Source organism: Podarcis liolepis (genome assembly GCF_965112155.1).
Source record: "Podarcis liolepis genome assembly, chromosome: 13".
Lineage (NCBI taxonomy): Eukaryota > Metazoa > Chordata > Lepidosauria > Squamata > Lacertidae > Podarcis > Podarcis liolepis.
Genome location: NC_139573.1, coordinates 20238580 through 20264455, shown reverse-complemented (window position 1 = coordinate 20264455; position 25876 = coordinate 20238580). Strand labels below are relative to the sequence as shown.

General features: G+C 48.2%; 1 protein-coding gene and 1 long non-coding RNA gene across 3 annotated transcripts; one reads left to right on the top strand and one right to left on the bottom strand.

The window, feature by feature from the left end:
* The first annotated feature begins 254 nt into the window (after positions 1 to 254).
* On the top strand, positions 255 to 9171 carry LOC310691875. Its single transcript, XR_014518594.1, has 2 exons — positions 255 to 7125; positions 7461 to 9171. It is a non-coding gene; the product is annotated as an uncharacterized lncRNA (long non-coding RNA).
* On the bottom strand, positions 7553 to 25054 carry CDC42EP5 (CDC42 effector protein 5). 2 transcript variants are annotated; one of them, XM_083472061.1, is made up of 3 exons: positions 24720 to 25054; positions 16014 to 16413; positions 7553 to 9896 (listed from the first exon to the last, which is right to left on the bottom strand). In XM_083472061.1, the coding sequence occupies exon 3, from the start codon at positions 9894 to 9896 to the stop codon at positions 9222 to 9224; it is 675 nt and encodes a 224-aa protein (XP_083328187.1). In that variant the 5' UTR covers positions 16014 to 16413; positions 24720 to 25054; the 3' UTR covers positions 7553 to 9221. The 2 variants fall into 2 exon arrangements, with proteins under 2 accessions (XP_083328187.1, XP_083328186.1); XM_083472060.1 differs by having other exon boundaries at positions 24790 to 25054.
* Positions 25055 to 25876: the final 822 nt, after the last annotated feature.

Sequence of the window (25876 nt, the reverse complement as noted above, 5' to 3'; positions counted from 1 at the left end):
TCGTTTTATCATAGTTACAGCTTGAAACCACTTAATTTCAATCCAGCATCATTCAACATTCCTTAATTTTACAATATTTTTGTAGATAGTCCTTGAATTTTTTCCAATCTTCTTCTGCCGACTCTTCTCCCTGGTTCCGGATTCTGCCAGTCATTTCTGCCAGTCCCATACAGTCAATCAGCTTCATCTGCCAACAACTGCACCCATTTTTCTGGAATTAGCTGCATTTCCTCTTCAAGGATTTTCCCGGCTGCCACTCCTCCTTTCCTCAGGGATCCTTTTATTTGGTTATGTGAGGGGAAAGGAGAAGCGACTGGGGGAAACTCGGAGCAAAGGGAGTCCCATCTGTACTCAGAACCTGCACTACCAAGGCCAGGAGGGGACCTCTGTTCCATCTTGAAAGATTTCCCCACTAGCCAGGAGTATTTTTGAGCCTGGGCTGCCAGGGGGAGATGGCCTCATTGTTTTGCTGCCCCATAGGCCCTTTGGCCACTTCTACTGCCTGTTGGACAGGGCCAGTCCTTCCTCCCTCAACACACAGGCGCAGTTGATTGGAGCAACCGCCATCTTAAGACAAGGTGGCGCCTCCCTAGAGTAGTTGTACGATGCCACTGACGCTTCCAATGCATATGCTGCGCACTACCGGCTGAGTTGGGGGGCCTGTCGCAGAGGATGTGGGGCAAGAATAGCCCGCTTCTACATTGTACACCCGATTTGTCACCTGGTCGCCTTATGCCAATCTTGAACCGTGCCAATCTGTGCCCGCTTTTGTTTGATGAAGAGCGGAGGCTAAAATCTGCATTAGTGCTTTCCAGCCCCAGAGCTGGAAGTGGCACGTATTCCAGATTAATTAAGATGAATTGACGTGACTCGCAAGGAAGTGAAGCACCCTGGGTCCCACCTGCTCCTGCTGTGCCCTGTCCTAGAGAACTGAACCCATTCAGTATTCGGGCGGTGTGAGTTTTGTATGCAGGTGCAAGACATTAACTGAATGCCCCCCCCCCCCCAGTTCCCTGTCAAGAGCCACACTCACTTGGGGTAATCTGCCATGGCTGCATGCTGGCAGCAACCAGGATCCAAGCCAAGTGGGGGAAGAATGCACCCTTTCCCCTTCTTTCTCCACCCATTTTTTCTCTGCCACTCTCCCCTTGCCAGATGCATGAAATCAGGACAAGGATTGCAGGTTCCCATCTCTGCCTTCCTACCCCTTACTTAGAGACTAGGAGAAACCCTGTTGCAGGCCTGTGTTTAGTGGCCTGCCAGGCAGCTGTATGTAACCTTGCAGATCAACCAGATTAAGTTACCAATACCTGAATGGCAGCTAGATGCATTAACCAAAGTACAATAGATAATGCAATGGGCTACTTCAGTAGAATTAGTGTGCAGTGGGGCGGGGGTGGGTAGTGCTTCATTTAACCAGACAGTGGAGGCTGCTTCCCTAGGGCAAGTGAGACCCTGCCCTGCCCATCTCAACCAGTCCAAGCGGTGGCACTGCCTACCAACTTCCTCCTTGGTCTTAGGGTTGCCATTGTAGAACTCATACAGAGGTGGCTCTGTATGTACAATCCATCAAAGGACATTCTCCCTAAAGCACCTTGGGGACTGTACTCTACCCACCACAGAGCAGTCAACTCCCAATCATTTTGCTGCCAATGAAGCTACAGTTCCTTCCCGGCACTTTCCCGCCCTTCCGTATCCTTTATGACTTTTAAAATGGCATTATAGTGTTTTTTTCATGTATGTTGTGGATTCTGCATCAGGGGCTGCATCTGTACCCTCTAGAGGAAAATGCAAACAGTAAGGCATTTTTGAGCCCAGGATCAGAGACTTCCACCAACTGGAGAGGGGCTGTGTGAAGAGGGAATTTGGTGGCTGAACTCCCATCCATGTATCTCCCAGCTGGTATGTTTCACAAGTTGCCTTTGCAATGGTTTCCTTTATCCTGTCAGGCCTGGATTGTGTCAGCGAGGGCCCCTGATCTGTTTATCCCCTGGCAGGAAATTCACAGCTGGGATCGTCCAGCAAACAGAGGCACCAGAGTCCTAGATAAGGCTCCAGAGATGTGTTACAGCTGGAGTCTACTGGCGGGCAAGGAGGAGGGGACTGGGGGTAGGGAGCATGATCCACAAATGCTTTCACTTTGATCCGGTCCCCATTGCTGGAAAATAAGAGACTCTGACTTTCTTTGGTCTGTGGTGAAAGCTAAAACACAGAGTCAGCAAGCTGGAGAGGGCGCCCCATTTTGCTGGGCTCAATGCAAAACTTGGCCCCTCGCAAAACTTGCAATAAGCATTCTAGACAACTTCGTCTTCTTATTTCAAAGCATTCTGGCAGCCATCTCAGGCAGCAGTGACAGGGCAACAAATTGTTTTCTAAATAATAAATAAATGTGGATTGTTACTGCTGGGAGGGAAGAAACGCTTGCGGGGTTTTTCCTGCCTCAAATGATAACTCGATATGCCCAGATTCCTGAAACATTAAGATGAAGATATAAATATCTGTGTGGTAAACATGTAAATATTTCTGTGAGGCCAGCAAAGTGGAATGAGAAACAGACAGGAGTTAAGTGGCCACTCACACATGGCCTCCCCCTGACAAAAAGAGAGGGGAAAGTTGGCATATTTGCATTTTTTAAAAAAATGTGTATGCCGATTTATATGTACACAGATGAAAGACTAGAAACGACTGTTAAGTTAAATAGAAATACAATAGTGGGGAAGACTGTGGCACCCTGACCCTGTGTGTTTGGGAACTGCAAGATCCCTGCTCTGCCTTAAGAATATTTATCTTTAAACTGTGCTTATTTTTGGGGGGGGGGTAGCTCTGTGGAATACACTTTGCATGAGGACTATGCCCCAATGCCCCCCAGTGCGGCACATCCTCTCCTATGGGAGAGAAAAGTAAAAAGGTATCCCTGGCAGAGGGAAGAGGGGGTTAAACATGCCTCTGGTGATCTGGTTCAGTGCTGAGAAAACAGGTTTTATTTATCTTGATATGTGCATATCCTGCCTTTCTTCTGTCATGAAACCCATTTGTGCAGTTACCGGCTGGCCACCCATCCAGGCACTTAAGAGTCCCAAACCTGCTGTAGCTTCAACCAGTTGGTGGCCTCAACTGCCTTCAGCCCCATAGATTTGTGCCATGTGAGTTTCAGCACTTCTACTTCCTGCAATAGAACCGAAACAAACACTATTGAGAACTGTCTTTTCCTATATGCCTAGCCCTACATTGTGCTTGCTTCCTTGGTCACACCAACATGTGACCAAGAGATAGAACTGAAGAACTGGCTTTTTTGCTATATTTTTCTGAATAAGTTCTTTTTCTTTTTTTTATTACAGCGCTCTCTCTCTCTCTGCCACCAGTTCTGCTTAATTCTTCCTAAAGAATGCTTCCAAGACGCTGCAGGATGGCAGCGCCAAGATGAAACAGGAGGAAATGTTAATTAAGAGGCACGTTGCCCCTGAGTGCAATGCATTAAAACAAAACAAAGCAAACCTTCCTGCCATGCATGTTCAGATAGCGCTCCGATTTAGATAAGGCTGCATAACTGAAGCATTCGAACTGTAGAAGCATTCGAGGATTCCTAAGTCTTCCCACTTCCGAGTCCGCACCACATCACCTTGCCTTGCGAACGGACGGAAGAGATAAAGTGGGGCAAAATACCCTGTGTGCTATGCTAGACCTAAGGAAGAAGATGGCTGGCAAAGATGGGAGAAATAACATTAACTCACTGCCAGAGCTCAAGCTCTACATCCCCATAGGGTTCCAGGTTCACTCCTTGATGTCACCAGTTTAAAAAGGGTTTTTTGGGGGGTGGGTGGGTATAACAGGCTAGAGAAAGACCCCTCTCCTCCTGAGGCCTTGGAGCACAGCTGCCACTCAGGGTAAAGAGAATTGAACTAGACGGACCACCAATCTGGGTCAGCGTAAGGCAGAGCCATATATTCTTTCAGTGAAAGGGTTAGATCTCATTTGAACAATGAGATCTAATTAATTTTTGCAATGGCTAAATGCTGCAGCTAAGGGCGTATATACATAGATAACTAAAATGGAAGCACAGTAATTAACTGGATCAGCTATAATTGTCTGGCTACGCCCATTGGTAGGCAACCCACATTGGATTGCGCCGGCGAACAGCAGTTGGTGCAATCCCCATGGAAATGCTATTTGTTTAACAAAATTTATATACCGCTTGGTTGTAAGAAAATCTCGAAGGAGTTTACAAATATATAATAAGGTATTAAAATTTAGTGAATCAACTTGCTGTGCTGGACCCAACCCACATTGACCAACCAATCATTAGTGCTGTAGGGAATTGAGATTGTGAAGAGCCGAGAAAAATATCCGAAACTAGTTTGCTTTTAATTACAAGAGATATCAAACACTTTGGTCGCTGTACAAATATTCTGCTACGTAGGATCAAAATTAACATGATTTCGAGAAGGGGGAGATGCTACATAGACATTTTCTTACACAGGAATCCATAAAATGAGCTATTATAAAATAATAAATGTACATATAGAACCCTCTTGCTGCCTTGATCAAAGGGATTGCGAAAAGGCAGCGACATCTATGACCTAGGGTTCAGGCTTAGATCGGTGTGTGTGTGTGTGTGTGTGTGAATAAATGAGGATAACAAAGAAAGCTTTTGCCCTCCCAAAGGGAACAGAGATCAGAGTCCAGCCCTCATCTCTCTTGCAGTCTGTGGCTGGACCTTGTTCATGCATGCTTGGAATGACTTTAATATATATATATTTCAGAGACACACGGTCACTGCAGGAAATCATTTTTCACATTTCCCTTTTTTTAAGAGAGAGAGAGAGTCCACAGTGAGAGAGGACAACAACTTGAGGTTACGCAATAAGTTAAGGCATAAAACAGGAAATATATTTTAAAACCAATGAACTGCCCACTCCCTTCAGAGAAGGAATCCACAGGAATTCCAGCTCTCCAATTAAAAGGCTCCTCAGTCTCCTACAACCACAAGCTTCTCCAACTCTGGTCCCAGCTTTCGCTTTGTCCTGCACAATTTTCAGGATGTGCACGACTCCCCCCGACCCCCCTCCTCCCTCTGGAGCAAATCCACATTGCAGATAGGGTGGTTTAACAGTAATTCTTTTTCCCCAGGGAGTCTTTGGGAGTTGTAGTGTACATGGCGTTGGGTAGAGAAGTCCTACAGAGGTTATTTCCCCACCCACCCAAAACAACAATCAATCAACACTTTATTACAGTTGCCAGGATCGGGGAGTGGGGAAGCTATTAAAGTGAAACAAGCTTTGGAATAAATTTATTAGATGGCAGCGTAGATATACTTCCCGTCTCTCTCCCCCTTCTTTTCCACCCCACCCATCTTTCTACTTGCCTTCTCCTCCTCCTCCAGCAACCCACTGCTCTTTTGGGTCCCAGTGCATATTCACCCAAGACCAGTGTGTTTGAGCAACCCCCATAAATGGCGGCTGAACTACAACTCCCATTTTCTCTGGCCATTGGCCATGATGCCAGAGTCCAAACATGTGGTGGGCCAGAAATTGCACTTCTCTGTCTAGACATTCTATGGGATCAGAGCTTCCCTCCCTACTGACTCGACTCTACTCAGTTTCTGGGAAACTCAACTGAATTCCTTTGAGCTCCTTAACATATTAAAAACCTCCCCTCCTTTCCCAGATGGAGAGACTTGGATAGCTCTAGGTTCCCCCTCACCATCCACCAAAAGCCCACGTTATACACCAATTATCTGGCAATGAGCCCCAGCCTCACAACCATCCCTTCCCCTTTTAAAGTAGCTCCTTGCTGGGAGATGCAGTACACTAGACCTGCAACTTATGCACATTTAACTTGCTCCCCCCCTTTCTTTTACGCACTTGGTGGGGAAAGATGTTAAAAGGGGGGCATTGGTGGGGGGGAACTTTGGCAATTCCACCTGCTATTGCACCCAATGCGTTTTGACTATATGCAATTTTGGGTTTATGCACAATCCCCGGAATAAGTTGTAGGTCTACTGTATACATTAAAAAGGAAATCTTATCACCGCACATGGCAAGAAAAGGCCATAACAAGTGCAGTTCGTGGTGGTGATATTAAAGAACAGCCCATCTATTCCTACTTCTTTCAAAATCACTGTTTCACTAACAAGAGCACAGAGATCTGGGTAGGAAAAAATGCCACCCGAAGAGGGGGCCATCCAGAGATACGAGCTATTAGCCCCAGAGTTGACAGTGAGAACGTACAAGCCACCACCATCCAGTTTTCTTACTGACACAGTGGAGCCTTGTCCCCATTATGTGGGAAGATTAAGAAGCGGCAAAATCCCATTGGGGCAATGCAAACTACCGATTTTGTCCCAGCAGGTTAAGAACTCTGCATAGAAGGGCACCGTACAATCCAGTTACACCTTTTCAACTGTGATTAACGAATCTGGCAAAAGTTACACAGAGCGTAAGTAAGAAACAAACACCCGCAAGCACCTAGGGAAATAAAAATGCAATCGTTTCCCAGCTCTTAAAGCTGTCTTGCTGCGTTATTTATCTCACTGTAACAGGAGTTTGATGATGGATTAGCAAGCTTACGAAGAAAAGGTCGTCGTTGGCACCAGAGGAAGACGTGGGAAAGATAGAACAAGAGAGATAACTGGTGATTTGGTGAAGGGGTAGCTTAACTTCTCACCGCAGACCAGCTGATATTGTGCTCAGGAGACAAGACACAAGACACAAATTAAAACAGATTTCTGCCAACAATATCCGTGCAGGAGAGTTTAGGAAGGCAAGGACATCTATAAGAATGTTATTTTTAACAGAGGGATGAAAGGACAGATGATTGGGGGATGGTTGGGGATCTGGCCTTTTGATTTGTTGTGGGGTTTTTTAATTTTTTTAAAAAGGTCTGTCAGTATCAGCCAGTAGATTCCCCTCCAGTTATTATCCTCTCTAGCCCACTAAATTGTATCCAGCTTTTAAAGCACCTAATTTAGAAGGCTGTCCAGTTCATGTTTGATTGAGAGGTGATCTGTTGATGCAACCCTGACCCCATTATAGCTTTAAACGGCAACAACCGAAAAAAATAAAAAATAAAAGATTGTGTGCTATTTTTTCAGTTGTGCATTTCCCAGTTTGGCCATTGGCAAATACAGTGGTGCCCCGCAAGATGAATGCCTCGCAAGACGGAAAACTCGCTTGACAAAAGAGTTTTCCGTTTTGGAGGTGCTTCGCAAAACAAATTTCCTATGGGCTTGCTTCGCAAGACGACAATGTCTTGCGAGTTCCTGCTGGTTTTTTTTCCTCCCCCCCCTTTTCTAAGCCGCTAAGCCGCTTATCAGCTGATCCGATCAGCAGATAAGCCGCTAAAAGCCGCTAATAGCACTAATCCGCTAATCCGTCAATGGGCTTGCTTCGCAAGATGAAAAAACCGCTAGACGAAGAGAATCACAGAACGGATTCTTTTTGTCTTGCAAGGCACCACTGTAGGTTTACAAAAAGCTACTAATGAGACGTGTAAGCGTGCACAGATATACACAGAGAATGTAAACACACTTTCCCACATGTATCTTTGTTAGTCATTTTGGTACTTTGGTCGACTGAAGAATGGGGTGGGGTGGGGGGTTGGGAACCCACACCTTTCTTACCATCAGAAACTCATTTCTGCTTAGTTGCCTGCAGGCAATTGTTACAGCCACCATCAGTGACTAAGTGAATTGCCCAACAATTCCAAGAACTGTAAATTGTTTACACTTTTACTCAAACATCAGTTCACGTTACGCCCAAGTCATTCCTCTTTCCTTCATCCATCCCATAATCTCTTGACTGGCCCTTTGAGACGGGAGGTGAGAAAGCTCCTCTGCTTTCTTTCACCTTAAACAGCAGACCCATTGCCCTCAACTTCCTCTCCAAAAGCTTCCATCGTCTTCCTTCCCCTACATCAGAGTTTCCCAAACTTAGGTCTCCAGCTTCTTTTTGGACTACAGTTCCCATCATCCCTGAACACTGGTCCTGCTAGCTAGGGATGATGGGAGCTGTACTCCAAAAAACAGCTGGAGAACCCAAGTTTGGGAAGCCTTGCCCTACATTGTCTTCCTTTGCTGAGGCAAAGTTGGCGGCTCCACTCCACCCTGTACAGAAGCCAACTTGCCTTGCAGTTTATTTCTACTTCAGTGCTGATGATGAGATGGGATCCTTCACCACCCCAAGGGAACAAGCCAGATTAAGGCGCTCAGGGCAGGTCACATGGCAACACAGGGGGGGGGGGATGTCTGCTGGCTCAGGAGGAATAGCCAAGGCCTGCAGCTTCTGTCTCTCAGCATTTGCTGCCTGAAGCAGCCTCTTCACTCTCCCCAATATCAGGGAGGCCTTGCAGTTTTGTCAGTCCTGCTGCTGCTGGATATACAGATACACTGATGTACTGAATGAAGAGAAAGAAGTAGCCAGTGAATGGGTATCTGGACAGACAGAAAAGCACCAGGGTCAAGGAGTGGATGAGATGAAAAGCAAATGGTGGGCAGCAAATAAACAGGGATAACTTCACGCTGCTAAATATGCTAGTGGGGTAATAGAACAATATAATTATTGGCTAAATAGCTGGACAGGTACATCAGAATATCTGTGCATCCTCATTCCCTCCATCCTTCCATAAACATGCCAATTTATTTCCAACCTGCCTGTCCTTCCAGCACTCTCAAAAAACAGTTTCAGGTTTAGAGACAGAAACCAACAGTACAAGCGCAGGAGATGGAATCGTCCTTGGCAAGGTAGCCTGATGGATGGTTGCCTAAAACAACAGAGAAGTGGAAGGTGAGACAAAGATGGTATCAGTGGTGCACAACCTTGGATTCTGAGACGCCTTATAACCAAGATGCATTTTTTAGTGCATCAAAATATCTGTATCATCCCATGCCTAGGGAGAGTACAATAATTGGTCAGTGTGTGCGTTTCTCAGTTGCACAGTGCTTTTCTCTCACAAGAGAAGGGAGACAGCAAGAATCGCACTGGAGGTGCAGCCTGCCTGCCTGCCCCTGTCCATTTTCCTCTTGAACGCAACCGTGAGAGATTTGAGATCAATGGCTCTTTGGGATGGGTCAACCAGCAGTCATCTGCAGACAACATTTGGCCCATAGACCAACTCACATCAGAGGGGCTGAGAAATTCTGCCAAAAAGAGGGCAAGAGGAGTGCTGGGGTGGGGGGCAGCTAGAGAAACCAAAGCGATCAAATCCAATACTGCTCTTCTTCTTTCCTATAGTCCAATCTCTTCATCCTGTTCATCCTCAAAACTGTAGCCCTGCCCTTCGTCCTCCTCCTCCTCCTCTTCTTCCTCCTCCTGCTCCTCCTCGTCTTCTTCACCACCGCGATGGAGGTGCCCCTTTGGGCTGGAGCTTTCGACCCTCAGCGGTTCCTGTTCCTGCCCTCTGATGCTGTCCCAGTCTTTGTCCATCACTCCCAGCACATCGTCCAAGATGGAAGGCCCCAAGTCCAACTGGAAAGAGAGGAGGGATTCGGCATGTTCCAATGTGGGGCTCTCCAAGGAGAACTTCTGGGGCAGGTCCCAGTCCCTTCCGTTAGAGGGCTTCTGCCGCTCTGCCTTCTCCGGGGACTGCAGGGCCACGAAGCTGCCATCTGGGGTCGACGTCGCCGGGCTCTGAACTATGCCGTTCCCGCTCCCGGGTGGGGACAACAGTTCAAAGCGGGCATCTCCAGGGCTAGAGAAGGCCCCAGGGGACACATCGGGAGGCAGCCCGTTGGCCTTGGAGCCCCCGTGGTTGCTGAGGAAAGACGTGTCGCCAAAAGCATCTCCGCCACGGCCGATGTGCATCGTGTGCCGGAAATCGCCCAGGGGGGCGCTGATCATGGCCCGGTCCAAACGCGGCCGCTTCTTGGAGTGGGAGACAGGGGACTGCTTGAGGATGGGCATCTGGGGGGGGGGGAGGAGAGAAAGAGAAATGTGTGAGAAGGCGAAAGGGCTGGAAGCTTCCCAACAGAGCCAGCATAGTCCTCACTTGACCTTAGGCAACTCACTCGCCCATCTTGGCCCCCAGCCACAAAATGGAAACAATGGTCTACCATACAGGGCTTTGTGGAGACACACATTGAAAACCCCTTTTCATTCTCCCCCCCCCCCCAATAATCATTATTTTTAAAACTATATAGAATTCGCGGTTGTCTTGGCGGCTGCCTCATCTCTGTCAGATTCGTATCCTGCCCCTCCTTCCAAAAAGCTCAGTGGAGGGCTAGCCCAGTTTATTTGCACAACAATTCTGCAAGGTAGGCCACACAGAATTTGCTACTTATTCTGAGGCTATTACCAAGCAGAGGTTTAAACCCAGGTCTGTATCCTTGATCAATCCACTTCACTCCGCTGGCACTAAGGGTAGGGACCAGAGGCTCCTTCCCTCGTTCCCCAGTTCCTGGCTGAGATTTCAGAAGCAGAGCCTGGGATGAGTGACGGCAGGAACTGTTCCTGCCCCAGCGTAGGGTGCTGAGCTCCCACTCTTGCAGTCCAGAGGACAGCAACTTGTTCAACCCGTTCCTAGAACAAGGAACGCCTAGGTTGCCATGGGAGCTGGGACTCAGGACTCCTGGGTTCCTTAAGAGAAGGAGAAGGTTGGGGGTGTGGAACATGGAGGAAAAGGGTGGGGGCCAGTGCTGGATTTACATATAAGCTAAACGAGGTATAGCTTAGGGCCCCAAGTGGGAGCCCCCCCAAAAAATTAAAGGAAAAAGAAACCTGGATGTACATTTCCAAAATATATGATAAAAAACAAATAAAATAAAACCTACATAACAACAACAGTGTTTTGTGTTGTGTAGGCTCCTATGATGTAAGTAATGGGCCCCGCCTGCTAGCCTGCTCTCTAAAATATCACTGGTTTGCTCATTTCTATATATAGGGTGCCTACATTCCTCATGGACTGGTTGCATGGCAAATGGCTTTAGATACCTATTAGGTCCATAAATTACCATATAGCATATATTCAACACACAAAAAGCGACAATTTGTTACTGACAAAGGACAGCTGGACATAAAAAGGACCTTCAGTAGCTTAGGGCCTCATCAAACCTAAATCCGGCCCTGGTGGGGACTGCTAAAATGGAAAAGACAGGGACTGGAAATCTTTGGCTACTACACTTGATCTTAACCGAGAGGCCGAGAAATGAAAGACAAGTGGGGTTTAGTTAGGATCACAGCTGAAGATAATGGGATCATCGGGACACCACAGATTTAAGCATGGGAGAAATCAGTACAGCCTGGGGACCGAGCCCCAGAGTGGGTAGCTGAAGGGAACACATTCTCTCCCTGTTTACCTCAATTTCCCTCTTGTCCAACTTTTAAGTGCCTCAGAGGAAAGACCTACCTGTTTTCGTACTCTGTACTGTGCCAGACACATGGATCAAGGCTGGCTCACCCATGTGCTACTAGCCCAGAGATGGAAAGAGGAAAGGGTCCCTATCAGGGAGGAATGGCAAGCTAAGCTGACGGACTAAGCAGAAATGGCAACGCTGACCATAAAGCTCAGGAACCAAGAGGACAAAATCTTTAAAAAGGAATGGGGAAAATTTATAATCTATTTAAGAGACCATTGCAAGCAGAGGAAGACATTAGCAGAATTTTAATCTCACTTGTAACGTAACAAATATTATGGGCAATATGGATTGATATAAAATGTAGATTATCGAATAATATGCAGTAGTAAATGCTGACAATAGGACCCATGAAGGGGGTGGCGGGAAGTCTTGAGATTCAGAGTAATCTCTATATGTGGATAAGCATTTGGATTGTTATAATTTTATATTGGTAAAATCAAATAAAAATGATTTTGTAAAGAAGGGCTGGCTCACCCATGAGCGGCAGTGTTCACTGGGGGAGCAAATCCTGACATTGATCCTTCTCTCTCCCCCCCCCCCCCCGTTCTCGATGTAAGGTAAAGGCAAAGGGACCCCCGACCATTAGGTCCAGTTGTGACCAACTCTGGGGTTGCGGCGCTCATCTCGCTTTATTGGCCGAGGGAGCCGGCATACAGCTTCTGGGTCATGTGGCCAGCATGACTAAGCCGCTTCTGGCGAACCAGAGCAGCGCACGGAAACGCCGTTTACCTTCCCGCCGGAGCGGTACCTATTTATCTACTTGCACTTTGATGTGCTTTCGAACCGCTAGGTTGGCAGGAGCAGGGACCGAGCAACGGGAGCTCACCCCGTCGTGGGGATTCGAACCACCGACCTTCTGATTGGCAAGCCCAAGGCTCAGTGGTTTAACCCACAGCTCCACCTGCATCCCTTAACCCCCTTCTTCCATGGCAGGGAGGGGGGAGCTATATTGGGGTCCGCCTCAGGTGTCAAAATGTCTTGGGCTGGCCCTGACATGGATGGTGCTTTGGAGATACACACAGGAAGGTGGGACTCCTGGCTGCTGCCTGCCTGTTGCATGTGATGATCTAAGGTGTGATGATCTAAGAGCCGGGGATGATTCATGCTTTAATGGGGAACAACGCAGCTGCGCTGGGGGTAGGAGACATAGTCTGGGCAAGTACTGGGGAGGGGAGGAGAAGGAGGACAACACGGAGGAGGTGGAGGCCAAGTTAGAAGAAAGCCAGCAAGCTCCGAAGATCAGAAAGCGCTGACAGAAGTGGAAAAAAGGGCAGGGAGGGAGAGTCGAGTCAGCACAGGTGGGAGAGAAAGAGAAACCCAAACACATTGGAGAGAAAAGAACCCAGGCGTCCTGGCTGCCAGCATCCCTTCCTCTCAGCCACTCAACACCACACCCTTCCAGCAGAACACAGGAAGGTAGCTGGCTGCCAATCTCCTAGCCAGCTCTTAACTCTTCAGGTACCAAAAAAACCTGGAATGGGGAAGGACTGAGCCCTTTCCGTACAAGGGAAATTTCACTTTTAAAAAACCCACGAAATGTGCATTAAAAATCTACAATAACAGACAAAGTCTAATGGTTCTAAATCTTGCCCGCTCACTAAGTTCCACCAACACTTAGATAAATTGCTGGTTCTTCGTCATACCTCAGAAATGCATCCCTCAACTGTGGAGGCAGCTGCCAATATTTGGCGCAACTATTTTTTTTATTATACTGAGTGGTTAGATATGCATTGCTTCTTTCACTTATTTTCCTACGTGCTCCGAACTGCTTTGGGCATAGCTTTCTGCTGCAAAGGCAGCGGGGGGGGGGGGGGACGGGGGACGGGACCAACATATGTTTTTGTGGAGGTCAGTAAATTCCATAAAAAATAAATAAATACTGAGATATGTCTGTAGGGCAGCTCAGGCCCAGAGGCTGATTGTGGCCCTCCAGGCCTCTCTACATGGCCCTCAAGACTCTCCCCAAGCCACACCCCTCACAGACCCTCTTTTGCACCCTCCCTTTGTGTTTTTGCCTGGCTGGAGAGTCTTTGAACTCTTATAATGCTTATTGCCAGCCTAGAAAGAGAATAAGAGGGTTATGTGGCAAACTGGCTCCACCCACTTTCTCTCCTGGCCACGCCCACCACTGGCATGTGGCCCTTGGAAGGCTCCACAGAAGAGAATGTGGCCCCCAAGCTGAAATGGTCCCCCCCCTTGCTCTAAGGTTGAGCTCTGGTTGCATGGCCCTCACAGCCATCTCTTCTTGACTCTGTCTATCCCTTATCCCCCTTAGCTACCTCTCTCCCCACTGTCAAGACTATACTGTAAAGCCCTTGGGGCACAGACCCAGCTTCACTGCTTAGGTTAAGTCAGCAATACACTGTGTATGTGTTATTTACCACAACAGTTACTGTACTTTATGGAACACAACCCAGCCTAGACTAGACAGGGCTGCAAGGTGGATTTTCCCACCAGATCCAGCCCTGCTTAGCTTCAGCAATGTTGAATTTCAAGGCAGCTTTGGTGAACGGACCGCTTCAAAGTGGCTGCATCCGTTGTATAACTTCTGCCAAAGTGCTCTTTGCCTGAACTGGCGTATCTCCCACCCCGAAGGCCATAAATGATAAACACCCACCCTGAGCCAGCAACAACAGTGGAATGCTCCACTGGATATAGTTTTTTTTTTTGGGGGGGGGGTGAGAGATAGAAAAGTTGGTAGGATGGGAAGCCCAGCCTGGTCAACGTGACCCTGGTTAAATGTATGCTCTCCTCCTTCTAAGCCGGAATTTACATGAAGACAGCCAAGTCCCGGGATAGGCAGAGAAGGAAGACAAATTCAAAAGGTGGCTTTTAAAAAAACAGAAGAACGGAAGATCACTAAATGGTGCAGGTAACCAGTGGATGGGAAAGAGATGTGGCACTTGTGTCATTAACTGCAGTCCAGGAGAGATCTATCAAGCAACACTTGCACTAACAGCGTACATATAACAACCAGAATTGTACTGGGAAAACTACATTGGAAGTCGGGCTTGCTTTGGGGGTGGTAGGAGAAGTATTCTCCCAAGCATAAAAGAGATTGCATTCACGAATCCAGCTTGCCAAGAGCTGCTCACCTGGTCACCTGTGTCAAATTCAGACTCGCCTCCAGGCGACTAGCAGGAAAAACGTTATAACTTGTTTGTTTTTCATGAATGCCATGGTTGACCAACATAGTCTGTGCGGACAAGTTAGCTAATAAGAAGCGGGGGGCAGTTTGTGGACGGGAAGTTTTCTCTACGCATGGCTGATTTCAGGCAAGGGGTGTGGGGAGGGGAGAGCAGGGGATAATGCCACAATAACCACCCCCAACAAAAGTGGACTCTTGGGAGCACGCACTATAACTCATCAATTGTGCATGCAATAACTTAACAGGGAGACAGGGAACAGCTGAGATCCAGAAGGGCTGGGGTCTGACATGGTCCTGGCACGAACCCAGAGAGGCTTATGCTCCAGCCTCTTGGGAGAAGATATCTATTCCCTCCTTTCCCGTCCATGTTTCCCTTCTCTGCGGATGACAGATATGGTTACGAGCCCCGGAGTACGATGACGGAATTTCCTTTGGTAAATGAAATGAAGTCCTTTGAAAGGCTCAGATGTGGCCGAGGTTGAGGAAATGATTGGGAATCGGGGGAGGGGGAGGGGGAGGGGGGATGTGATGGGGCAGAGCCATTTAGCCCGGACACCTGGGTTCCCTGGAACAGAACAGTGATCAAGTGAATACAAAGTGCCAGCGAAGGGCTTGGGAGCCAAGGGCTCTTCTTGGAAAGGGACAGGATTTAATTCGGTTGTTGTGGTGGCGGCGAAACCAACATGGATGTTTGAACGTGTGGGTTTGCTGGCTGAGAGGTGGGATATGGGGGGTTTCAGCATGATGAGGGGCTGGGTGCAAATTAGGTCCCCTACACTGATTGGAGGCTTACAGGGGTGGGAGAAAGCCAGGACTCCTGGGTTCTTTAGGAGGGGGGTCAAGAAAGGGGGCATAGGGGAAGTTTAGCTGCAAGCCAGGAGTTTTGATTGCCTCTGGAGAGCATGCCAAGAAGCTCAGGCTAGGGGGCCTATTTACTTTAGCCCCAGCCAACACCCTCTCCTGCTCCCAGCCCAGCCGCTCTTTGATTTATGGCCACTCACTCATTCCTCTTGCCAGACACACACCCCTTTTGCTACACAAACGGTGGCTTCTCCCTCCCCGCCCCCTTCTCTCCTGGGATGAGGCACCCAAGGGCTGAAGACCACCTCCACCCACCCACCCCACCTTTCGAGGAGAGAACCACCCAAACCTGCCCACCTCACTCAAGCCCACTCCCCAGCCCCACAACCCAGCTCAAGAACCCTGCAGCTTTTTCCGCCTCTTCCAGATTTCCTGTGCCTTGGCTCCTAAACCCCAGTCCTCTGTTAGAGGACCCAGGAATCCTACTTCCCTGCCGGCTGGCTCAAAACTGCTAAATCCCACCCTGCCTTGTGGGGGAGCCCATAAGGCCTGTCTGGCAGCCACTCCCTGCTGACCCCACAATCCTGTCTCTGGGAACTCAGGAGTCCAGACAGCCTGCTGCGCTCTCTCGCCTTCTGACTCGCAGCAGTCGGCTGAGAGCTGTCAGCCGGCACAAAGCATTGCTTAGCAGCACTCCCAGGCGCTAGCGAAACTCACCTTTGCAAAGAAAACACTCCAACGTCCTTTTCCTTTCCCCCACAGCTCGGGGTGACTCACACGACTGTCCCGGTCGTTCTTCCTGCTTTTGTAGTCGCCCCGATCCGCTGCCTCTGCCAAGAGGCAGTGCCAAGTGAACCAGAGCCACAAAACGCGTATATCCTTCCCTGGATATTTGCAGTTGGATCCTGTCGCCACTTTTGTCTAGCTAGGTCCGGGAAGTTTGCTCGCAGTTCTCAGAAATCCCCAGCAAAATTTCCTCTTTTCTCTCTCCTTTCATTTGTCCGCCTCTCACACTCCTCTCTTTCTCTCTCTCTCTCTCTTTCACCCACTTCTTCTTCGTCACGAGTTTTCACTCCTCCCTTCTTGGGTGGTGGCCCGGAATTTTATTTATTTATACCTGCATTAGAAAGATGAAATCGTAGATGTCATAAGCTCAAGCAAAACCAAACATACCGCTTGCCCCAAAGAAAAGAAAGAGCGGGGGGGGGGGGGAGAGACAAGCCCCAAATGCGTGGGGGGGGGGGAGAACGCTTGGGATCCAGGAGCCAAAAAAAATATTGTCCCAAGAAGAGGGGAGAGGAAATTTGAAAAACACAAAAAGCCTCTCCATTGCCTTATAAAGTTCACTGCATTCCTGAACTTCCGGACTTGGTTGGCGTGTTTGGAAACCAGGCTAAGCGCCGGATTGGGGAGGATTGGTGAAAGAGCAGAGGGCTGCAAAGAAGGGAATTTGAGAAAGGAAGCATGTGGCTTTAAAACAAAAGTGGCATGTTGAAAAAACAACAGCGAGGAGGTATGGAAAGAGGGAAATTGAAGTGGAGGATGGTGGAAGGGAACAGGGGAGAGACAACTGGGAGCAAGATGGGGGGGGGGAGAGATGGAAGAAGACTGATGGAGAGGGCAAAGGATGCCCTAAGCTATATTGGGGCATGGGGCTATCCCATATTAAGGAAGCAACAACTTATGCACAGAAAATCAAACAGAAAAGATAATGGAGCGGCTAGGGACACAAAAGACAATCAGGAAGGGTGATGCAACTGGAAAGAATGGAGGAGTGGGGTACCACATGACTGTGGGGGGCATTAATGTATGGATAAGAAAGATAAACCCAAAGCTGTAGGTTCTGTGCAATTAGAATTTAAAACCTCAACATTAATTTTTTTTTTTTAAAAAAGGTTTCTTGCCCTCATGATTGGTTTTGCTGATGGTTCCCATTTTTCTAGGCTATATACACTATCACCTTTTCCTTCACTAAAGGTCTCCTTATGCCCAATTTATTCTAACTGCTCAGTGGATGGTAGAGGGTGCAATTTTTGCATAAAACTCAACCGCTACCTTCAAAATTAAGCAAAGCATGCTCATCATAAAATCTAAGCAGAGTTTCCTTGGCACCTAAAGTGCATTTCATTGGCACACAACAAAAGGCAAGAACCATACATATGAGGAGAGAACGTGTTAAGAGATGTGATGGATAGATGAATTGCTCCATCTTACTGGTTCCTAAGTCCCATGTAAAAGGCTCCCCGCAAGCAGAAAAGTAGAGCAGCAAGGGGAGGGCTTGCAATACAGCTCCTCTTACTGAAGCACAGGCTTTCTTCTTGCAGGGACTCTGTGTCACAGGAAGCAAACCTACCATAAAATTGCACCCTGCGGCCTTCTCTTTAATTCCAGGTGTTGCCAGGAGGAGGGTCAGAAACTTTGAATGCAGTTACTTTACGGTGCAAGGCATTATGGGTGGTCAGAGGCACTTTCCTCTTTGTCACGAACCTGTGGCTGATGATCACCACAGAATCCTGGGACCATCAGCATTGAAAACAAGTTTTGAGCCAGATAACCCTGGTATCTTGATCTTAAATGTACCTCTTTACCCTGGCCTTTGACACCTGAGATGTGTGTTTTCAGGACCCCTCTATACCTGTGACTATAATCTTCCAGCTGCATTTAATTCTGAATTTTAAATACCATTAACCCATTGTGGGATGTGCTGATGAAGCATGGATATTATTATTATTATTATTATTATTATTATTATTATTATGCAAGCCAGGGGATTATTTTCAACTTCTGTAGTGTGCAACAATATAAAGGTAAAGGGACCCCTAACCATTAGGTCCAGTCATGGCCGACTCTGGGGTTGCGGCGCTCATCTCGCTTTATTGGCCAAAGGAGCCAGCGTACAGCTTCTGGGTCATGTGGCCAGCATGACTAAGCCGTTTCTGGCGAACCAGAGCAGCGCACGGAAATGCCGTTTACCTTCCCGCCGCAGCGGTACCTATTTATCTACTTGCACTTTGATGTGCTTTCGAACTGCTGGGTTGGCAGGAGCAGGGACCGAGCAACGGGAGCTCACCCTGCCGTGGGGATTCGAACCGCCGACCTTCTGATCGGCAAGCCCTAGGCTCTGTGGTTTAACCCACAGCGCCACCTGCGTCCCTGTGCAACAATATAGAAGCACACTTGTTTTTGTGCAGAATGTATTCCCTTTGCCATCAGGTATACCCTTTATGCAACTGGGATCAAGGAAGACTGGGCTGAAGATCAACAGGTGGAGCTCCCAGACTTACTTCTCTGCCACAGGAATCCTCTTTTTAGAGTTTATGCACTGACAGTCAGATGGAGGGAGATCTGCAGTCCTCCCAGAGTGTGGATGGATGGATGGATGGATGTAGCCATGGGGGCACAGACAAAAAGCGAAGATTGGGAGAAGGACGGCTGGTTGAAAGGAGAGGAGTTTGGAGATGAATGGTTTAAAGGGGGAGGCGCGATCGCCTGCTAAGATTAGTCAGCTTTAAGAAAAACAACCTTTCGAGAGGCAGATCTATGTCCGTATGTGGGACGCAAGGGGTGAAGGAGGTCGTTGCACATGCCGATAAATCTCAGAGTCAAGAACTTTTTATCTCTATTTATGAGCATCAGGTTCAAAGCTTATGTTTAACAGTGAAGTAGACAAAAAAATGGAGGAGAGAGACAGGAGGGCAATCCTAGGAGACAGCGGCCGCTATTCTCCTCCTCCTCTTCCATCCCCACCAGACATCTTTGCTCCTCATCTAATGGCAACATAATTCAGATAAGGCTTTAAGAATAAAGTTAGTATTTCCCTATGCCCTAGTACTGGGGTCAGCAAACTTTTTCAGCGAGGGACCTGTCCACTGTCCCTCAGACCTTGTGGGGGGGCCAGACTATATTTTTTTTGGGGGGGAGGAATGAATTCCTATGCCCAACAAATAACCCAGAGATGCATCTTAAATAAAAGGACACATTCTACTTATGTAAAAACACTCTGATTCCCGGACCGTCCACAGGCCAGATTTAGTAGGCGATTGGGCTGGATCTGGCCCCCGGGCCTTAGTTTGCCTAACCATGCCCTAGTATGTCAGGATGGGGCACACACAGCCCACCAGAATATTGTGGCAGATTCCTGAGGTGGAAGAATGAACAATGGCCAGTTCAGGCTGCAAGTGCAAGGGGCCGTGTGTGTTGCCTTCAAGCTAGAATAGCAGGCAGAAGGCTGAGCATTTGCTAAAGAGTTTGGTCTGGCTAGCAGTCCTAACATTTAGATTTTAGGAATGAAATCGTGGCTAAAAACAAAAACAAAAAACAGCGCTCAGAGGATTTGAGAAATCTGCTGGTCATCTTATTTATTACATTTATATCCCACCTTCTCCCCCCAACCCCCATGGAGCTCAAGATGGCATACCAGGTTCTCCCCCATCTCATTTAATCCCAACAGCAACCCTGTGAGGTAGGTTAGGCTGAGAGGCAGCGATTGACCCAAGGTCCCCCAGTGAGCTTCATGGCCCAGGGAGGGTTTCAATCCTCGTCTCCCAGGTCCGACTTCAGCACTCACTACACCACACAGTCTCCCTTATTGGGCTACAGTGGTACCTCGGGTTAAGAACTTAATTCGTTCCGGAGGTCCGTTCTTAACCTGAAACTGTTCTTAACCTGAGTTACCACTTTAGCTAATGGGGCCTCCCACCACCGCCATGCGATTTCTGTTCTCATCCTGAAGCAAAGTTCTTAACCTGAGGTACTATTTCTGGGTTAGCGGAGTCTGTAACCTGAAGCGTCTGTAACCTGAGGTACCACTGTATTTACATTTGAAGGATGGAGCCAACAGAGGGGGCTCAATGGCATAAAGGATCAGGCCACATCTGGCCTACATACCGCACTCTGGTCCCCACTTCTCAATCCCACCCCTGATTCAGAAATAATGTCATTTATTTGAAACTATTTTTAGGCATTATTTTTTTTGGACAATGCCCATCCAAGGTGGCTTTACAGCCATAAAGCCAAGAAGGAGCAGAAGAAAAAGAAACAGTTAACACAGACGTTTTAAAACCAGAAATAGCTTGGCCCATCTCCTCACGAGAATAAGAAAGCCAGGAAAACATGGCCGCAGCCCAACCAAGAAAACATCACTCCTGGAAGGCCAACTGGAAAGGGCAGATCTTCAAGGCCTTCTGAAAACCCCGCTGCACAGAAGTCTGAAACTCCCTTCCGTCCAACGAGGCTAGAAAACATTGTTCCAATAATGAGACTAGATCAAAACAACAACGAATTAAGGCATTTTCCAGCCACGAGCCTGAGAGAGGCAAAATATTGGGGGAATGATAAAGAATTGTCGATTAAGGGGGTGGAGGTGACAGCAGCCAGTAACATGACCTGAAGATAACAATTAGCAAATAATGGGAGATTTTGGCAGCAGCAGAGGACCAGGGACTGGGACAGGAGAGTTTTTATTGAGTACTGGAAAAAGTAATCAACAAGACAAATTAAGAGTTTTCTCCTTAAGTTTACTGGAAACGTGTGCGTGACTTTTTGTTCCTTTAGAAAACATAAGCAAAAAGGGGGGTGAATGCTCTTTCAGCAAACTTGGACCTTCATCAGAGGAGCAGAGCGCTGCCTCCTAACCGCTCCTGCTCCAATTTCATAAAGTCAATGGCATTTTCCGCCCATGGATGTTTCTGCTATCAGGGTCTTAGCTGTTCAATTTGCTGTTATCTGAAATGCTTCCTTTCTGTTCCCCCGCACACTGATGCATCAGCAAAATGATGCATTGCCATGTGACTCATTGATTGATCTCTATCCACGATGGGATAAAAAAAGGAACAGGGAGACCATAGGCCTGGACCACAGCGAAGAGTTTCAGGGAAACTGGGTTTTGACTGGGAATCGCAAAGGGAGAAAAAGCTGCTGCAGTCAGGTCCTGGGCTCACCAGCTTCCCACAGATATCTGTGAGATGTGAGAAGAGTGATGTGAGGCCAGTGTGAGAACAGGATGCTAGACTAGATGAGCCATTGGCCTGATCCAGCAAAATCTTCTTACGCTCCGTATGTGTGTGTGTGTAAGAAATTTAGGTGCAATTCCTGAACTCTCTGAACGGGTTCTAGATTCTGAAATACAAGAACCACTTTACCCAAGTTGCTTTCGTGTAAGGGAAGCGGGGAAATCCTGTGTCTAGAGATTGCTCCAGAGTTCGGCAGCTACACAGGGTGTAAATACAACTGAGAGGGGACCTCCTGTTCAGGGAGGTTGTGACCAAAGCTTATTCTGGGGTGCAGGGGTTTGGCAACTTGTTCTTATTCAGGCTGCAGTGTCAAATAAGGAACTGGGAACCAGGAGCCACCTTGAGACTGGTCCAACAAGCTGTGGAAGAAAGCTCTGCTCAGTTGCAACAACTGCCACCTATGCACACAGCGTTTTGCCTACGCACCTGCTTTGGTACACCAAAAGGGCTTCCTTGTAGGAAATTGCTGAGAGTTAAAAGAGCAGCCCGTCTGGGATCAGACCCCAAAGTCCAGCAACCCGCCAAATGCTAACATGTGAAGAAGGTCTAGCGATGAGGATGGGGTGGAAGGGTTTGGCTGGATGCTGGGATGAGTAGGGAGGTGTTTGGAGTCACAGTGAGGCGCGGCGGATCTGGCGCAACAAACAGCATGTCCAACGCAAGACTGCAAGCTCCTTGGGGCAGAGGCCTGTTTGATTTGCTCATGCTATTCTGTTAAGTGGGACATACATCGGTGATGCTATAAAAAGATGGCGGCTCAGCTCTGGTTTCAACTCCCTGTTCAGTCAAGGACACACTGGTTTCCTCGAAGGCAAGTTTCCTCCTGACCTCAGCTTCCCTATCTGCTAAGAAGGGGGAGTAGAATAGCTCACTCACCTTCCACAAGCGCCTCATACAGAGTCAGATCATGGGTCCACCTAGTTCAGAACTGTTTACACTGACTTGCAGGGACTCTCCAAGGTGTTCCCAGCCTGGCCTGAAGATGTCTGGGAACAAACCTGGAATCTCCTGCTTGCAAAGCAGGCGCTCTGTTGCAGAGCAATAGCCTTTCCTCTGACGCAAGCATTTCATGCTGACAGGAGCACTTTCATGAGGCTAAAGCACAGCATGTGTAACTCCTACCAGTAGAATCCAAAGGCTGCATTAGCCATGCCGGCTAAATAGAACCTCCACGTTCAGGGGAAGGCTATCTCTGGAGACAAACAGGGAACAACTCTTACCTTTGTGACCTGCTTAAGGGGTTCTGGAGGCATCCTTGAAAACAGGATGCTGGGCTAGATGGAACTTGGGTCCGATTCTGCAGGACTCTCTCGCAGTCTTTCTCAACCTGTGAGTCCCCAGATGTTGTTGGACTACAACTCCCATCATTCCTAGCCCGCATGACCAGTGGTCAGGGATGATGGGAGTTGTAGTCCAACAACATCTGGGGACCCACAGGTTGAGACCCACTGGTAAGGGGAAGAGAAGCCAGATCTCCGATTTCTCTGGGGAAACAGCAAAGTCTAGTGCGGGCAGAGAATCAAGGAGGAATAAGGAATCAAAGCAGATCATGTATCAAAACATTGTAAACGAACCTCATTTTTTAAAAAAAGACAGCTGAGTTAACACCAGAAGCACTAAAAGAGAGACACAGAGAAATAAATCAATAGGAGTCGCAATACCAAAAACAAAACACAAAAATCAATTAACTAGGCAAGCAGGGACAACGAACCACATGACTGCAATTCAATCAGCAGCAACAGGAATCCAGATTTATATAACAAGCGGAGGATCCGCGGCACCCTTCCCCCGCCAAGCGCCCTGGAGACCTGGAACACGCTTTGAACATGCTGTGCGCCATGTGATCCTCAAAGGCATAGGCTTGTGCCCAACTGAGCAGGTTTCGCCAGGGAAAGTGGATGGGCCTTGCCAAATGCAGATCAATGATTTTACATATGCACACAGAAGGAATACAGGAAAATCCACACCTCTGCACAGCACCGCCAGCCCAATAACAGACCACTCAAAACACTGCAGAATTTTTACACACAAGTGCACACTGTTTCACAACCAGCGATGTGGATTTTTCTGGGAAATTTCGAATTGGATAATTAGGCTAGTTTGCCTAATTAGGTAACTGTGCCTGAGGAAATTTTCTGATGCTCTAGAGAGTCACTTAATTCAGCATGTTTAATTTACTTGTATTTGGTGAACAAAGCAAAAAACTCTAGAACTGCCAAGCTTGCCCGATATCTATACAGTGGTACCTCGGGTTAAGTATTTTGTTCCGGAGATCCATTCTTAACCTGAAACTGTTCTTAACCTGAAGCACCACTTTAGCTAATGGGGCCTCCTGCTGCCGCCGCACCGCCGGAGCACAATTTCTGTTCTCATCCTGAAGCAAAGTTCTTAACCTGAAGCACTATTTCTGGGTTAGCAGAGTCTGTAACCTGAAGCGTATGTAACCTGAAGCATATGTAACCTGAGGTACCCCTGTACTGCAACCGGCACCTGTTAATTGTTACTGATCGACTTAGGAGATTTTTCCGCCGAACAAAACCAAGGCTTGGGAAACTGACTGTCCCCACATCACTGTGCGAAACTCACATGTCCTATGTATGAACCAGCCATGTGCATCACTGCTCACCCACACAATCCTGAGCTGTGCATACAAATACACATATGAACCTTTCAGCCCAATACAAAACAGCCAATAGCCTTCCTAAAAGGGACTGGATCCTTCAGGATGACCCTTCTTGACACATTTGCTCATGTTCCCCTGCAAGTGTGAACATGCACATGTTCAGAAGGTGCGCAGGTTCCTTTTCCGAATGCAGTTCCCTCCAGCGCTAGCAGGCCTCCCACTGCCTGACATCAATTCCTTCCTAACCGGGTATCTTCTGCCTTTGGATGATTTGTGTGTGATTAACTTCTCTCCTTCTGTTTACAGCCTCTTCTCCCTGGCTCACCCCATTTGCTCACAAGTTAGTCATCCACAGGCAATTCTAATCCACACTTCCTCTGCCAGCCAGACCCAGCGCATGGGAGCATAGGGAGCACAGAACTCAGGCTCCCCGCAGATCTCATCTGGTCTCTAGAAACGTTTCCACGACGAGATTCTAACTCATTACTACTCTACACTCCCTTTCCTGGCTCCCAGTCATTGTGGCTTCAACCACTAGTCCACGCTTCCTTTCCTCAAGACTCAGGAGTCTTGAGTCTCTGGCGAGGAACCGCCCCAATATCCACACCGTGGTTCCAGCCCAGTAGTCCAGAAAACCCAGGAGTCCTGGCTCCCAAACCAATTGCTCTTCAAGAGAGTATCCCCGCTTCTAACCCACTAGGCAACACGACCTTCCCAGAGAATCCGGGGTTCCCTGCCCCTTTCCCCTATATTTTCCAAAGGAGCCCCGGGACTCTCGAGCCTACTCACGCCCTTTACAGAAAGGAACCCAGGAGTCCCTCCCGGCCCACGAAACTCTCCGGGGGGCGACCCGTCGTACCTCTTTCCATCTCTCGAGCAAAAAGTTCCAACCACTCGGCTCAGCTACTCGACTCCGCTTTACAGCTCTGGCAAGCCAGAGGTTAAAAGGGACGGGCGGGTCTCACGCCGCGCCCACTTTCCCTTCCTTGCTCCACTTTCTTAAAGGGATATACCAGGACGAATTCGGGAAGAGGATTGCATGATCAATAGCTAAAAAATAAAATAAAGGCTGCTCTTGGGAAAGCTTAAAGGATACACACACGATGTAGCCGGAGAAAAAAAAAAAAAGACTGCGGAACTCAGAATGGAGGCGGGTGGGAGAACTGAAGAAAGTTAATGCTGGAAAAGGGGTTCCCCCCCTCCCCTCTCCCTTCCCGCCCCCACCCCGGCGGCTAACCCAACCCTAGGATGGAATTTCCTGAAAGTTCCTTTCCCAGGGAGAATAATCAGTTCCAGATGGGAAAAGTGGGGGGAGTGAAAGAGGAATTGGGAGAACTGATAGGAGACGAGAGGGAGAACAGAGAGGGGGTTTGGTGGCAATGTGAGAAGGGGAAAGGGGAGGGGAGCCCAGCACAGGAATGGGAGAATGGGGCAGAGACTAGATGGAGAAAAGAAACAGAACCTAGATAATGGAGGAGAGAAGGCAGATACTGGCGGCCGCTTCACACGTGCGCAGCTTCACGTGTCACACGCGCGCGCTGCAGGGACGCGTGGCTACTGCGGCGTTATTTAGTGTGGCGCGGCCAGCCGCATCCTCCCAGCGCTTGGGAGCAAGCGGCCCCTTTGCACGCATGTGTAGGGTCACTCATTCACTGCGCTGTTCTTCATTTCACAAACTTTATCAAGAGCGACGTGAGGGTTATGGACAGCAAAACGGTTACGGCCAGGATGCAAGCGTTGTGTGTGTGAAACGACAGTGAAGCAGTTAAGAAAATTGAGGGGAGGAAGGAAATTGAGGAAAGGAGGATAGGAGCGCAGTGGGGGGGGGGGTCCTTCCAGATGGTGGTTTATGTTTTGTTTTTGGGTGGGATGTAAAGGAGGGTTAAGAACACAAGAGCCCAACTACACAGCATGTTGGTTCTGCATCTGTACACTTAAGTGCAAGA